This window comes from Verticillium alfalfae, genomic scaffold, assembly GCF_000150825.1.
Source record: "Verticillium alfalfae VaMs.102 supercont1.3 genomic scaffold, whole genome shotgun sequence".
Classification (NCBI taxonomy): Eukaryota; Fungi; Ascomycota; class Sordariomycetes; order Glomerellales; family Plectosphaerellaceae; genus Verticillium; species Verticillium alfalfae.
In genome coordinates, this window is record NW_003315036.1 from 247,378 (window position 1) to 262,795 (window position 15,418).

At 57.3% G+C, this 15,418-nt stretch overlaps 3 protein-coding genes across 3 annotated transcripts in view; 1 reads left to right on the forward strand and 2 right to left on the reverse strand.

Moving 5' to 3' along the window:
* Positions 1-428: 428 nt before the first annotated feature.
* On the reverse strand, positions 429-1,538 carry VDBG_02588 (predicted protein; the record flags this gene model as incomplete). Its single annotated transcript, XM_003006403.1, has 3 exons — positions 429-863; positions 937-1,076; positions 1,241-1,538. The coding sequence occupies 3 exons, from the start codon at positions 1,536-1,538 to the stop codon at positions 429-431; spliced, it is 873 nt and encodes a 290-aa protein (XP_003006449.1).
* A 1,459-nt stretch (positions 1,539-2,997) lies between these two features.
* VDBG_02589 (conserved hypothetical protein) lies at positions 2,998-7,252 on the reverse strand (the record flags this gene model as incomplete). Its single annotated transcript, XM_003006404.1, has 2 exons — positions 2,998-4,332; positions 4,388-7,252. 2 exons carry the CDS (start codon positions 7,250-7,252, stop codon positions 2,998-3,000), a joined length of 4,200 nt encoding a protein of 1,399 aa, XP_003006450.1.
* Positions 7,253-15,184: 7,932 nt separating this feature from the next.
* VDBG_02590 (predicted protein) overlaps positions 15,185-15,418 on the forward strand; it is a gene marked incomplete at both ends in the record, with an annotated part of 584 nt that continues 350 nt past the window's right edge. Inside the window, one exon of the mRNA XM_003006405.1 lies at positions 15,185-15,376. Coding sequence (XP_003006451.1) covers positions 15,185-15,376 — 192 coding nt within the window. The remainder of the gene's footprint in view (positions 15,377-15,418) is intronic.

The following is a 15,418-nucleotide window of genomic DNA, read 5'->3' on the forward strand; positions in this document are numbered from 1 at the left end:
CGCGGACGCGCCGCACTCTACCCAACCCCTGGTCGATTCAAGGCGGAGCCAACCGCGCGACACGTCCAGAGTTTCGGCAGTCTCTGAGAGAACCCAGGCAGAGAAAGAAAGGGCCGTGTGCGCCTTGTGCTGCGATTAAGCCCTTGACTTTTCAGATTGAAGGCTATCTCTACGACGTCCGCCTCGTCTTTCAAACCTCCTGTCGGTCGGCTTTTCGTGTCTGTTGCGACTTGTTCAAGTGAACCCCCCTCCCCTTACCATGCCCGTCTGTCCTCTTTGTGAACGCCAAGCTCGAAATCCCAAGCAGCCGTGATCGCCGTGTAACACAGATAGGCCCTCCCTCTTTGACATCTTTCTCGTCATGTCGGGCCCATTTCCAGGATCCCCCGACATCGACAAGTTTGTTCCCTTGCCCACATAGCGCAAGTTCAGGTCGAAGGCGGCAGCACAGTCCTCGCCAAGCTCACAAGACCCGTCGTAGCATCGCCAAGCGATACGTCCCCAACCGGCTTCGTCTCATTCGCGTCCTCATCAGATGCAGAATTGGGCACCTGAGCAGCGGCAGCAGCAGCAGCAGCGACAGCAACATCACGCGTGGTCTCAGCCCGCTTCACCACCGCCACCGCTTCGTCCTCCGACTCGGCCTCCCTCTCCTCCATCTCAGCCTCGACCGTCGCATCGCTGTCGACGCTGGCTTCTCGCACCGCCCGCTCCGCGCAACAGGCACCGGCACGGGCCGCCTCTGCAGCCTCTCGAGCGGCACGTCGGCCTGTCCAGTGCGGAGCTTGTAGTTGGCGAGCCCGAGCCGCAACCTCAGAATCTGAGCTTTCTGCAACAGCGTTAGCGGCGTCATCTTTCTCTTGCTGGGGACAGGAGCAGGAGGGGTGTAGGACAAACCTCTCTCGCCTGCGCGCGCGTCAAGGGCGCCGCCACCACCGGCCTAGGCCCCAGCGCAGCAACAGCCTGCTGCGCCAGCTCGGGGTCCGTCATGGCCGTGTCGTCGTGGGCGTTGGACACGATGCTCGCGTCGAAGACGGACGAGACGGCCGGGGAGGCGGATCTCGTGCGAAGGGGCTCTTGTGATGTGTATTCAGGCGTTGTTGTCGCTGCCGTCTTCGGCATCATTGTCGTTTCCCTCTCGGCCTGCCGTTTCCCGCATATCAGCTTCATGTCACTCTTTGCAGTCTCAAGCTGTAAAGTGAAAAAGAAAGGTAAAAACATACCTCGATGCTGGCCTCACGCCTCGGCGAAGAAGGCAAACTTCGCCTCGACGGCCGCTGCTCGTCCTCCGCTGCGGGGTCCTGGCACAACTTCTTGGCCGGGCCGTTCTCGTCACCGCGCGACACGACCTCCTGCAGCGGCCTCTTCAGGCCCGCCGGGGCGCCGGTGCTGAACAGGCCCATGCTCGCTTTGAGGGGCGACCGCGCCGGAGCCGATGCCGCGGACTGAGGCTTGAAGGAGAAGGCGGCGGCGGTACCGGGCGAGCTTGCGTTTGCATCGAGGGGCGCGAGGGCGCGTCTCTTAGTCGGAGAGTCCATTATCTTCTGAACCGTGGCGGAAGAAGGGTCGACTGTATGTCTGTGTGTGTGTGTGAGGGAGAGAGAGAGAGAGAGAGAGAGTCCAAGTTTTCGGGTCAAGGTGCCCTTTGCTGCAGATCGTGGACTGGGCTGTTCGTGCAGGAGGGAAAAAAGCAATGGGTTGCGTAGGTAGAAGGACGCGGCTCAAATCGCGTCCCACCACAGACGGGCTGTCTCCAAAAAGACAACAAATAAACAAAACGTGGTGTTGACGCTATGAAGCAGGACTGGGGTGTACGTAACCCCAAAAATTACCACAAAGCAAGGTGTTTTCCTCAAGTTCGGGGACGGATGAGGGAGGAAGAGAGAGATGCAGAGGGTATCGTGAGAGTCTGGGACGTGATGGGAGAGAAGTAATGGTAGCGAACGAGATTCGGCCACGGCCAGCCAGATAAGAGACCGACGCGTGAAGACGAACGGGGCCGACAAGGGGTGCTGATTGAACACCCTCTTCATCCCGCGAGCGGAACGCGTATTGGCTCATTTGTCCTGGGTCGCGTCAAGAGTCCACGGCAGAATGCACCCCCCTCACATAACCCCATCCACGCACCCCCACCCCCACCTTACCAACCCCCAAAATCAACAGCTGGCTGGTGCCGTTCCTTTGCCTCCCCCTAGCCTTTCAGGGTCCATCAAAGGCGATATTGATATTATTCCCCTTCGGGTTAGCGCCCTATCGCCTTCGGGTGTCACTTCAGTGTGGCACGCGTTGGTTGTTGGCGTTGGCGTTGGCGTCGTCCTGCAAGGGATCATACTTCCCATGGCCATGGGGAGCCATGACTTTGGTACATCGTACATCTTACATCGTACATTTTACATCGTACATCGGCATCTCCCATGTCACAACGTGCTCACCGTGCCCACACCGGCTGACGGGCATCCTCGCATCTTGCATCAGCATGGTGCAACATGTATCGAAAGAACAGGGTATCATTCCGAGCCGTGTGTACACGGCTACCTAGACTGGTGATGAAAGAAAAATGTAGAAAGAAAAAGACGAAAAAACAAGAGTCATGACCCGAGGGTTGGCTCAAGCATTATGCCCGCACCCCGTATACAATGTGAAATGGAAATCCCAGTCCGTTTCCGTCAAGAACTGTAATCCTCCAACTTTTTTGGTCATGCTCCACTGCCCATCCTTCGAGAATACGCCAGCGCTTTATTGCTCCCATGCTGCCGGTTCCCCACCGTTCGTCAATCGAAACGTCCTCGTCGATCCGCCATTGCTCCATCCTTCTCGGGGGGGTATATCAACACCGCGAGCCGAAAAACAAAACATAATCAAACAGATGCCCTGATGCCCGGATGCACCCATCCTCTGAAGCACATGCCCAGAGAGAGAGAGAGAGAGAGTGAGAGAGCAAAAGAACCGAACTCCAGGGCTGTATACGTCATGCTCGACGGCATACGTTCCATAGCCCTACACATCCATCCCGTACAGACTAGCGTCAAGCTGCACCGGCTTGTCGAAGTCCACGTGCACGTCATCCCAGTCCGGGTACTGTTCAATCGAGATTGACTCGCCAAACATGCTCGCGTCGAACTGCATCCCGCCGTCTTGCAGCGTTTCAAGCCCGTCCATGTTGATCTTATCGATATCCATGAGCAGCTCCGCGTCCATGCTCTGCCAGTTAATGTCCATGTCGAGGCCAGCGTTTTCCGATAGTTCGCTGTTGGGCTCCGACAGCCCGCTGTCCTTGCTCGATTCGGGCGTGTCGTTTGGTGTCAGCGCCCGGTAGACATTCATGTTGGTCATGGCCCCGTTCATGCCGAAATCAAAAGAACCAAACTTCTGGAACAGCGTCGACGGATCCACCGTATTGGCCCGTGGGTCCATCGTCGCCTGGGGCACAGCGCCAGATGCAACAGCTTCGCCCGCCTTGTCGGCCCCGGCCTTCGCATTGGCTCCTTTGACTGCCAGTTTGCCGCCAACCTTGCTGGCCGTCCGCTGCATCGAGACGTCACGAGACATGGGCGTCGCTGCCGTACTGACTGGCGTCAGTCCCTGCTTGATCGGAATTGCGCCCGCCGCCTGCGCGTCAGCGACGATCCGCCCGTTCGAGTCGAGGCCAAGGTAATCAGCAAGGTTCTCTTGCATGAACTTGATGGGGTCCTCGAGCGGCTTGACATGCTCCTCCTGAATGTGCGCCTGTCGAGCCTGTTCCGAAGGAAAGCCAGTGCTAGCCATTTCACAGTCGGGCTCGCTGCACAGGAAGGCCGGCTTAGGGGGCGCAGGAGGCGGTGCTTTAACCTCGGGTTGCCGTTTAGCATCTGGGGACGACGTCTTGCTGATTTGCGGGGACGGCGTGCCCTGCGCCGGGTTGGGAGGCGTTGGATGCTCTGCCCCCGTCTTGGTCTTCTTCCGAGGAGGCAGCTGCAGATTGTCTCGGTTAACCGAGGGCTTGCCCACGTAGGCTGGCTGTCCATGTGGCGATTGGGCACCGAACTGGAACGGCGGCTGGCTCGTCGTAGGTGCGGCTGGCGGCTGGCCGCTCTTACTGTTGGATCGATTGTGCATCTTGTTCAGAGCTTGCGTCTGCTTCTCCAGGTTGGCCGCACTCAACGGCGCAGGCGGATTGCCGCCGGTCTGTCCTTGAGGCGGCGCGCCGGCGGGCGCCCGCTTGTTGCTGATGTCCTTGACCATACTCTCCAACAGCTTCACCACGTCGTCGAGCTCAGACTGGCGAAGGCTGAACGTGTCTTTTGGCCTTTGCATCTGGTCACCATCTTCAAACTGCCTGATGAGGCGCAGTCGCTTCGAATTGGTTAGCACCTGCCAATGCAAAGGGAAAGGGATGCGTGGCACTCACCATACTGAAATACTTGCGAGCTCTCGTCTCATCTCGTGTGTGCGCAAACCACTTGCCGAGAACCTTGCCAACCCGGCCCATATGAACCATGGTCGACTGGAGCTTGGACAGAGTCTGCTGTCTCTCTTCGGCTGACATGGGGATGTCGGCCATGACATCTTGAGCCGCGCTTCTTTGCTCTTCCTGTCCGATCTGCTTGAGACGCTCAAACCAGACGTTCTCTTGTGACTGCGACTGGGCTCTCCTGAGCTGCTCCAGCTTTGCCCTTTGCTCCGGTGTCATGGAGGCCAATTGCTCTGGAGTGAACTGTGGCATCTTCACCGGCATCTGCTGGCGCTGGGGACCGGGTGCCTGAGTTGGCTGTTGGGCGGGCGTAGGGGCCGCATCGGCCGTATCGTCAGGGCTGGGTCGCTTGAGGTTCTTTCGCGCCGCCGCAGGGGACGGGGTTGGCTGTTGAGCAGTCTTGTTCGGGCCAGCTCGATTTGCGTTGGAAGCATTAGCGGCTCGAGCCGCAGCGCTGGCAGGTGCCTTCGACTCGGCCGCAGCATTCTGCTGCCGTTGCTGTGCGGCCTGCACAACCTGAGGCTGTGTCGTGGTTGCAGGAACACCTGGTCCCTGCATACCCGGGCCGGGCTGCTGCTGTGGTCCGGGACCAGGCATACCTGGGGTCGAGCGTGAAGCCACCATGGCATTCTGCTGTTGCTGCTGGCGCAACACCATCTCCTGGTGTTGTCGCTGGCGCTGAGTAATGATGAATCTCCGAATATGTTCGTCTGGCAAGTTCGCCGCCTTGGGCTGCTTGTCTCGGACCTCCTTGATGTGCTCAGGCGTAACATGCATCAGATTTGGAGGAAAGTTCATCATATTAGGCATGCCAGGCCTCTGGTTCGGCGGCATGACCTGATTGGGACCAGCACCTGGTGGCATACCGCCCTGCTGCTGGGGTGGTTGTTGCTGAGGGGGTTGAGGCTGCTGCATCATCTGCGGCTGCTGTTGCAATTGCTGTTGCTGCTGCTGCATCAGCTGTTGCTGCTGCTGCTGCTGTTGATGTTGCTGCTGTTGCTGCGCCTGGAGCGTCCTACGTTCCATTTGCTTCTGCATATGGCCTGCAAATTGCTGACGCTGGTACTTCTCCACTTGCTCCATCGTCTGCTGAGGAACTTGGTTCTGCCCCATCCATGTTTTGAGCTCCCGCCATTTGCGCACCTCGGGGTTGAGGCGGAACTGATTAGTAAAGCCCATGAGCACCTGCGGCGGTACATCCATGCTGTCCATGGCGTTCTGTTGTTGGGGGGTGATGGGCTGGTTTTGACGGACGCGCGCGAGCATCGCTTGCTGCGCGGCAAGCATCTGGGCGCTGCCTGGGCCACCGCCCGGGGTCTGTTGCCCACCGCCGTTGGGCATACCCATACCATTGACACTATTCTGCTGGTTGAACTGACCGGGCTGACCAGGGCGGTTCTGCATCTGACCAGGGGCCTTGCCAGCTTGCGCCATGGCCTGTAGCTGCTGCTTTTGTCGCTGCTCTTGCCACCTGTTCATAATCTCACTCAACTGCTGTTGCGGCATTCCCATCAGCTTTTGGCGTTGTTCCGCTGACATGCTTGCCAAGAAATGCGCCATCATGTTCGCACCGGGGGCCGTCGGTCGTTGATTGCCTTGATTGAAGCGCGGGTCGAGGGTGCCCGTGAAAGGGCCGTTTCCTTGGGGTCCCTGCTGCCCGTCCGGAGCATTCATCGCACTCGGTGGTCGTCGCATGGGGGTGTTGAGGGTGTTCATGCCTGGACTTTGCGAGGGGGGGATACCGCCGCCAAGCCCGTTCGGCTGACCTTGCAACTGACGAGCCTGCTGCTGGGCTCGCTGCTGGGCCTGCTGTTGCGCCATGGCCTGCTGCTGGGCCTGCTGCATGTTGAAGGGTGGTTGCTGCTGCTGAGCTTGCTGCGCATGTTGCGGCCGTGGCGTCTGGTTTGGACCCTGCTGTCCTTGAGCGCCTGCGTGCGGTTGGGGAGTGGCGTTGCGGGCTGGACCAGTGTTGGCAGGAACGACCATCTGACCCTGCTCTTGAGCAAGTATCCCGGCCTTTTGCTGGTTCATGATGCTCTCCATGTTTGAACTGAATTGAACAATGTCACCTCCAGTGGCCACGCCCTGCTGGGCGACGCCAGGGGTCATCATGCCTGGGTTCATCTGGCCTCTACCGGCTTGCATCATGGGATGTCCAGCGGCATTGGCATTTGGCGGCATGCCTCCAGCCTGCGCACGCTGCGCGGCGTTTGCTTTGGCGACATTGCTCATAGCCTGTTGTGAGTAGAGCCACTCGGCAGCATCTTGTCCTTTCTGCTGGCACAGTGCATATCGATCGGGCCATTTGTTCTGGACAATGCTTCGTGCCTGCTCTTTGGCTTGCGGTGTGGCCGTCATCATGAGCCTGCGGTACTCTGCGGCAATCTTGGCTTGCTCTTGTGGCATTCCGTTTGGTGTCTGGTTCTGCATCATGTTCGGAGGCTGTCCTTGACCATTTGGCATCTGGAACATTTGTTGCTGTGGACCGACTGGCTGTGCACCACCGTTGCCCATGCCCATGCCCATGCCGGGCTGCTGGGGGATCTGAGAAGCCTGCATGGGGTACTGCAGGTGTTGGAAGCCTTGCTGAGGATTCTGACCCATAGGCTGGCCCATTCGATTCTGCATTGCCTGCACGTTTTGGTTCATCAGCAGCTGTTGCTGTTGTTGTTGAGCCTGAGCCTGTGCTTGGGCCTGAGCCTGGGCCTGAGCCTGAGCCTGTGCTTGGGCTTGAAGGTTGTTGTGGAGATTTGACTCGTTATCTTGCCGTCTCTTGAAGAACATGATCGACTTGGCGCTCATTGTGTTCGCGTACGTTTCCTGCAAACCGCGGGTCAGTGATTCATCTTGGGTGAAAGGGTGAAGATGGCGCTCAGCAAACCTTATCGATTGAGGTTGTGAAGGTTTCTCTCTCAAAGTTGAGGCCGAGCTCAGCTGCTTTGACAAAGTTGACGTTAGGGGCGTTGGAAAGTGCGATGTTAGTAACTCTGAAAGGCAGTAAAAGTCAGTCCTGCCCAGGTGAAACAACATTGAACAATGGCGATTTGAACGGTGAATGGGAGGAGGGACAGTACGCACAAAGCATGAGATTTGACCAAGCGCTCCTTGAGTATATTTTCCCGGGGCTCTTGGCCCTGCCAGCCGGTCCACGGGCGCGAATCGTAATCGCGGGACAGGCGGGCGAAGAGGAACTCGTTCATCTGGGCTTGGGACGGCTGCTGTGGCCGTTGTCGGGGCACCATGCCAGGCCCGCCCGCCATTTGTTGCATGTTTGCGGCCATGGCCGCGTTGCCAAAAGGTGACACAAGTGTGTGGCAGTGGTGATGTTTCCTTGGGAGGTGACGATGGCTAAGAGTCTCACACTAAACACCTTTCGCAAGGTGATGGTCGTGGCAATCTGGGGACAGAAGCGCACCTCAACACCGTGATGACCGAGGTTGGTCTGTGGCTAGAGCACGTGAATAGAAGACTCGACAGTACGATGTCGTTAGATTGGCGTCGCGGCAGCGAAAAGTGTTCGCCTTCGCCAATGTGGGCAATGGCAGAATCGCTGCGATGCTGCTAGTAAGGGAAAGGCAACACGCCAGAGTCGCGGGTGGTTCGTCCTTCGTCGTCCCGATGTATTCTTTCGAACTGGAAAACCTTTGCCTCGTGTCTCTTCCTTCGCTTTTCTTGAAAGAGACCAAGCTGAGGTCAAATCAAATAAAAATTAATGAAGGTGCCGAGTACGATGACGGATCTGTTGAGGAGGGAGTGCTCGGGTCTGCTCGAAAGCTGATGCGTCGTTTTCGTGGCGTTAAATCCTGAAGCGTCGTGAAGGGTTACACGTAGGGGGGGAAAAAAGGAAAGGTCGAGAGCTGTGGCGCCGTCCTGAAGCCAACTCGCTGGTGAGGCAGCGAGAGTATGGAGGGTCGATGTCGCTGCGATCGGTGTCGCTATGCAGGAGGCGAGTTTGGCGACGGCAAGACGCTGATCGACCGAAGACGTTTGGTTTGGTGCGTGGTGGGAATGGGTATTTGGGAGGGGGAGGAGAAGGGAAGGCTGGCTGGGCTGGCAACGGGGTGGGTTCCAGGCTAAGGTTCCAGTGGACTCAGAGCTTGATGGGGCTCCTTCGAAGCAACGTGGAGCCAGGAAAGCACGGTCTGCACGGGTCACGGCGCTTGCGTGTGCTTTGGCAGTGCTGAGGTCGACTGCCTGGCGCAAAAGCTGGGACAAAAGGTGACCGTCGATCCTTCGAGTTGCGGCAGTGGCAGGGTGTGAATTCGTTTCGGACTGCGTCGTTCTGGCGGCGTGTCGATGAAAGGATCGCCTCGAAACGAAGGGAAACAGGCCTTTGGGGCCAAGACGATGCGATATCTCGTGTGAGAATGTTCAGCGCGCGGTGACGTCTAGGAGCACCAAGAAGCTAAAGGCTGGCAGAGGCCTCGAGTTCGGGTGGTGAAGGAGGGAGAATGGGGAGAAAACCAGGCTCGTGGTCAGGTCTGTGTAAGTGTGATGAAGGGGCGGCAGAGACACAGACTTGGACAGGCCAGCCCAAACTGGCAGACTGGGGAGAGAAAGTGAGTGAGAGTAGAGACGGGAGGGGGGGCATGGACGGATGGATGGTGGTGGGTGGGCAGTGAAGTGAGGTGGGCGGGCATGGACATGGGCATGGGCAGCAAGGCGGGAAGCCAGTACTGGGATCAAGACTGAGCGCGATGAAGGGACGTTGACATGGGTGGCAGAGAAGAGACGAGGAGGGGGGCAGGGGCGCAGGACAGGGCTTGCCTGGGTGAAGGGATTGGTCGGTGGCTTGCCAATGCCAGACCAGATAGGTGCCCACTGCCCAGGTACCTCTGTACGTACCGGCAGGGACTGTCCAGGTCGAGTGGCGTGGGGCGGGTCCTTACCTTGTGCCTCCTAACATGATCCGCATCAGCCGCTTCGTCTTAAGGGGCCTTCCACTGGACTCCAGTGCACCTTACAGCGTCCTCCTCGTCTTAAGGTTGTTTAGGAGGTACATGTACAGATGAAGTCCCGACGCAAGGCAATCCGATGACCCACCTGGACCCCTGCAAAGCGTCTGTCTTAGCGTCCTGGGGTCCATCCAACCTGAGAGGCACATCTATCGTGAGGCAACTTTGCCCGTCCCCCATCCATGGCTGCGAACAACTCCCTTGTTGCGCAATGCCCAACCATGGTGAGTCCAGGTGGGCGACGAAGGCCGGATCGCGAGTTCTTCACCAGGGCAAATGGGTAAAGGCAGAGTATGACGAAGGAGTCGCCAGCTAACGTAGCTCTTGCACCTCACACGTCTTGCTGGCACCACAGTTGGGTGAATGAATGGTTGGGTGGTGGGTTGGTAGGTACCGACCTTAGGTAGGTAAGGTTGGTAAGGAGTAGCACGGTACATTGGATGACACCCACGCCCCAAACATGTACATCGCCCGTCAACTGACCGATATCACCGTCTTCGATACACAGTACATACTTCGCACCAGTGCTTTGACGTGCCTTGAAGTGCGTGTGGTCTCAATCATGCTGGGGCTTCTTGCAGCTTTCTGCTCTATCGTCTGGCCATTTCTTTCCATGCGACCTGCCTAGGAACTGGGCGAGAGAGTGAGAGAGTGAAAGGAAAAGAGGGGATGAGAGGTAAAACGTCAATTGCGCGACAACTAGGCTAGCCAGGGGCGAAGAAGTGATGCGCATGTAGGTACGCACCATGTATCGGGATGTTGGCATGGAATGAACGTGGGTGCTTCGTCCTCGCAGTGCTACCGCCTCCCCATGTTCAACCCCAAGCTCCAGGGTGCGGGAGGGGAAAGGAGGGGTGGGTAGTCGCGGTTGTTCTTCTGGTCCAGAGGACCGCAAGCGGGTGACTCGTTGATATCGAACCTCGTCGCGGGTGATCAGGGGGGGCTTTGATCTCCCGCCAACCCGATCTTGTCCACGTCAGTCCGAACAAAGATTGTATTCCTTCTTCTCGCTGGCGTGATGAGAGGGGGCCAACAACGTCAGCCATGGGCGTTCTACTGCCTACCTAAGGCAGGGTACCCTAATGGCCAACATAGTTACCCATCGTCCACAAATGCCGATAGGCTCGGAGGACGATGAAGACACAAGGGGATGAGGCGAGTTACAAGGCACAGGCCATTCGTCAAACCCCCACTTTGCGTGGCAGCCGACAGACATCGCAACATTCCTCTCCCTGGAGCACGGGGAGTCGCTCCATGTTGTGATGCGATGCGCATGTTAGGCAGGTAAGGTAGGCACACGAGATGCTGCGCCGAGGCAAGGGGAAGCAGAGGTATCGCTTGCCCTGTCCAGGTGGGCGAGATGACACAACGCGAAGAACAATGCGCCTGGTGCACCCTGAGGGCGGATGACGGAAGGGGTAACTGTAGACAGTTTGAACCAGGATCGAGACAGAGGCAGGAAGCCAAAAGGCAGAAGGCAGAAGACAGAAGGTGGCACACGCACGACACTGCACCAGGGAAGAAATGGGCAGCAATGGGACAGGGGTGCCCCTGCACATGGCGCCGCCCACACGGACTTAGTGCACATCCAACTGACAGGCCTGTCGAAAGCCTGCAGCTGCCTTAGGTGCTCGGTACCTGCCTGGACAGGCACTCATCCGCGTACCGTAGGTACCACCTGCCCATGCTTGCCAGCCAGGCCTTGTGGCATGGTACTCGGGGTTGCAGGTCCACCACCAGGCGCCACTGCCTCTCCTGCCATCCTGCCCTCTTGCCCTCCATTCCCATTATCATCATGACCTGGGTGCGTCGCCGTCGTGCGATACCATTTGCTTCGCCTTCATCTCTACTCTGTCTGCTTCGTCGTTGCTGTCTCATCTTTTGGCATTCCGTTCCCTCAACCCCAGGGAATCGCCTTGCCATTGACCACAGACTTCAGAGCATTCGGCCAAACCAGCATTTACGGTTCGACACCTGCAACTCTGCCCGTCTCTCCCCGCCTATTTCTGGGGCTGCACACCTCTACGGACGACTGTCATGCCGACCATGACGTGAATCTTTCGTGCGACACCTCCGACACGCCGTCTACAGTCTACCACTGGACGACGACTCATCCGCTCAAACATCGTCCGATCGGGTGCCTGACACATGTCGGTATCTGCCCCGCCCCCTTCCTCTTCCTCATGATTCCCTTTCTTTATTGCTCCCCTTCTCACTCTCTCTTTCTATTCACCTTGGCGGGCTTTCGTGCGCTGTTGATACGATGCTGCAGCCATCGTGTGGCTATCGCTGACGGCTATTCAGGATGAACCTGACTTTGTAACATTAAAGCTATCGTGCTAGGCTTGGCTTTGGGCCAGGAACGCGTGGTACTGACCCTCTGCTCAAGCGGCATAGCAGATTCTAGAGCTGTCACTGGCGATAGGCCTCGAATGCCCGCTGGTGTCCCTGAGTGATTAACGATCCGACCCTATTGCTCAACGCTTCCCCCATTGAGTGGTCAACCTTTGTCATGTGGTTGGTCGACCGCATCACCGAAGCTGTCGCAGGGAAGCAAATGGCCACGCTTGCTGATTGATTGAATGACATGCTTTGCTTGTCGCAGCTGATTGCATATCAGCTGTGTCGCACCTGACGCGCAGCCTGCTTCATATACTTGTACTCGGTCTGGTATTTTTGATCTCTTTCTGCTTCTCCTCGTGACTTCCAACTCTTGCAGTCTAATGGCCTATTGGCAACAATAGTGAAGCGCCACGTCCAATGTCGTTATGAATGTTGACTACAAACATCGGTTGCTGAATCACCGCCCCATCAAAGCGACGACTCGTATCCCTCATCGATGGCCCAGAGCTACTCTATAATCAAGAAACAGTGATCGTTATTTATTGGCGCGTATTCCATCGGCTTTGCGCAGGAACTGGTGAGTTCTTCCGTTCATGTTGCCCTGCCCTGACTGCTCTGCCTCCCTGGGCTTCACTTTCAGGACAAGGAGGGGCTGGGCCTGCAGTGAGTGGGTCAAGCGTCTGTTCGCGCCACCCTTCCTCATCTGCCATGTCCACTTGGTACCTGCATGGCTGCAACTGGCACTATTGCTGGCGCTGGTGCGAGGACTAAATGTATCTTGAGCCTGAGGTTGTGTCTCTCTCACCATACTTCCACGTCAGTGTGTACGATTCATCAGATCAACATCAGACTCTCATACTCGATAGTGCGGCTTTGCAAACTGGAGGGCAATCAAAATACAGTAGCGACGTGTTTTGCCGCCTTCTGCAGGGTACCGCGTGCGGAATCGCGCGGGCCTGGGCAGCGTAAAGATCGCTCTCCTGCACAACAGTCCGCTGATGAGGCCCTGTGTTGCCTGTAGCGAGGATCCATCCCAGACCCACGTAACGTCGAACACAAGCTCTGTGACATCCGAGCGAGCGCAGACAGAACGCTAGCTTGCCATGACTGCAACATTCGTCTTCTCCCTTCGCAAGCTGTCGCCATCGGCCTCCTCATCATAACCAGCACGACTGCCCGCCACACCTCGAACGGCCGTTGACCAGCCATCGATTGACAGGCAAGGCAGGCTCTGAACAACCTCGCCGAATCGAGTCTGGCCTCGACGACGGCGCACGCACCAACAACACTTTGGCTGTCTTCTTCGACGTTCCTCTTCGCCCTGGGCGGGGATCTGTGGGTCCTCTGAACTGTTCCAATGCGGGAGCAACCCCGTTAGCCTACAATGGTGGGAGCCAGCAGCCCAGCCAGGACTCACGCTTTGTACCACCCACCGCAGCCACTCCCACCTTCGGGTTCACTGCACTTAGTACAAACGAGGCCTGGGCTGGCCTAGCCTGGGCGCTGTACGGATGGCCCGGGTTTTTGGCGATTGGTTTTCGTCGTTGAGGATGGCTCGCTCGACATCATAGCCCGCCTGGCGGTGAGGTCAGTGACAAAGGTTTCAACCTGCACACCGACATTGACGGGCAGCAGGTAGGCAACTGTGTCGTGGCAGTAGAAGCAGGATCGGCGCCCGAATCAGTAGGCGATCTCCTACTTATTTCCTACCCTCTGCCATGTCACGATCGCAGCCAAGACACGAACTACACCCCTGGCATTCATCACTGACGCCCAGGGACCAGCCCCGTCACCGCCGCGCACGGTTCATGGCTATCCTGGTAGACCATGCTGACACTCCAAGTTCTCTCCTCGCCGCTTTCGATCATCTTGAGAGGCTGCCAGACGTAAAGACAGATCGTCTCTCCTGCGGCTTGTAGGTCAGTTCCATCTGCAAATGCAGAAGATCTCTGTTGTACAATACTGTGTGTTGGAGGCAGTGACTGTGAGCCATTCGGCAGCCAGCCGTTTGACATGCTTCGGTCGCGTCTGATCGCCAATACACATCCGTCACCCCCAAGCTGCAAGGGGGTAGAAAGACTAGGGGTCCACCAATCAGCAGGGGCCCCTTGGCTTGTCGGGTTAGAGAAGACAAGGGCACGCCATCTCATGGGTGGTGTTTTGCCTCGGACTGGCCTTGAAGAGGTGCATCGTTGTCATCCTGGCGATGCCCACGAATGCCAGGCTCTTGCCATGCCAAAATTGCTCGCAAACAAGACAGTCGGAAGTGATCTGTTGATTTTATAACACGATGCAATCGTTTAATTATCAATACGGTCTAGACGTCTGAAGGCACAACATGTGGAATGTCGCAATGATCGTTGGCTTGTTTTCCAGTTATAGAATGAAGACTGTAGCAACATGAGCAGGTCAGTGCCAGGTCTTGCCGGCTTGACTCCACGACAAGGTCAGCATCTCCAATACGAGCTTTCGAGGACAATACGTGTCTACAAGACCAACCCATCGGTCTGGTAGCTTAACGATAATCGCGTGTCCGTCAGTCCGTCGAGAGCGTGACAAACTCTATTTGGCAGCCCACAAAGGACTCGACCACTCCCGGGCATGCCGCCGAAGGGCACTTGAACGTGTCTCATCGACCAAGCTCAAGTGTACCAGGCACAACTGCACTCCTCTCGCATGCTACGCATGATGGTTGTTGTGTTTTCCCAACCGTCTGCTTGTCGTTGCCATGTCTGCCAAGGAAGGCTCGGTAATGGGTCAGGAATGCAGTCTTGATTGCCATGCGTAGCGTCCCCACGAGAAATTTTGTTTCTCTCGAAGGGACGGAGAGAGGGGTGTAGGGAAACGAATGCAATTCCAATTATTCAAAGAGGGAAGCTGGAACAGCTGGGGACACCCCTGTCGCGGGCGGGAGCTGGCCTGCTGTGCTGGTCCTTGGTACCACGACAGGGTCGCCATCTACGGGATGGACGGCAGCTAGGAGTTCAGCTTCCGTTGTCGCATCATCAGCTTGGTACGACTGGCTATGACAAGGCCATCAGCGTGGGTGGGTGTGGGTGTCTGTATTTTTGGCCTACGATTCTTCCTTTCTGGTCGCACAGATAGACAGGCATCATTGATGAGCCAAATCGACACATGCCTTTTCAGGGCAACCTCATCTCTCGGCTCATTGATGATGGTCGGTCGGTCTGTCAGTCGGCTGGGCAGTATGCTCTTCGTCGCATACCCTCTGCCACCGACCGCATGAATTGATGAGGCGCGGGCCAGGCAACGGGCTGACCGTGCGCGCGGCCGCGTAAACCGAAAGAGTGCAACAAAAACAAGCAAATCAGGGAGACGGGAGCGCAGTAGGTCCTGGCAAGGGGACGGCGGTGGTGGGATTGGGTGGGCGAAGGGGAGACTGGTGACGCCACGCACACGCCGGCCTCGCCCCAAAATGGAGAAAGTCTTACCTCGATCAAGGCCGGCTTCGTCGTTGGCGTCTCGCTGGCCCGGAGGGTGGAGGAGGAAGCGCGGTGTGACGGGCGTGTTCTGCGCCGCAGCGAGACGCAGGGAGACGAGGAAGAGGGCAAGGATGGTATTGAATACCTACTTACCAGACAGCACTGGTCATGGGCAGACTAAAAGGGTATGTTGCGGACTTTCTCGACGTTGCCTCGGCGTGATTTAT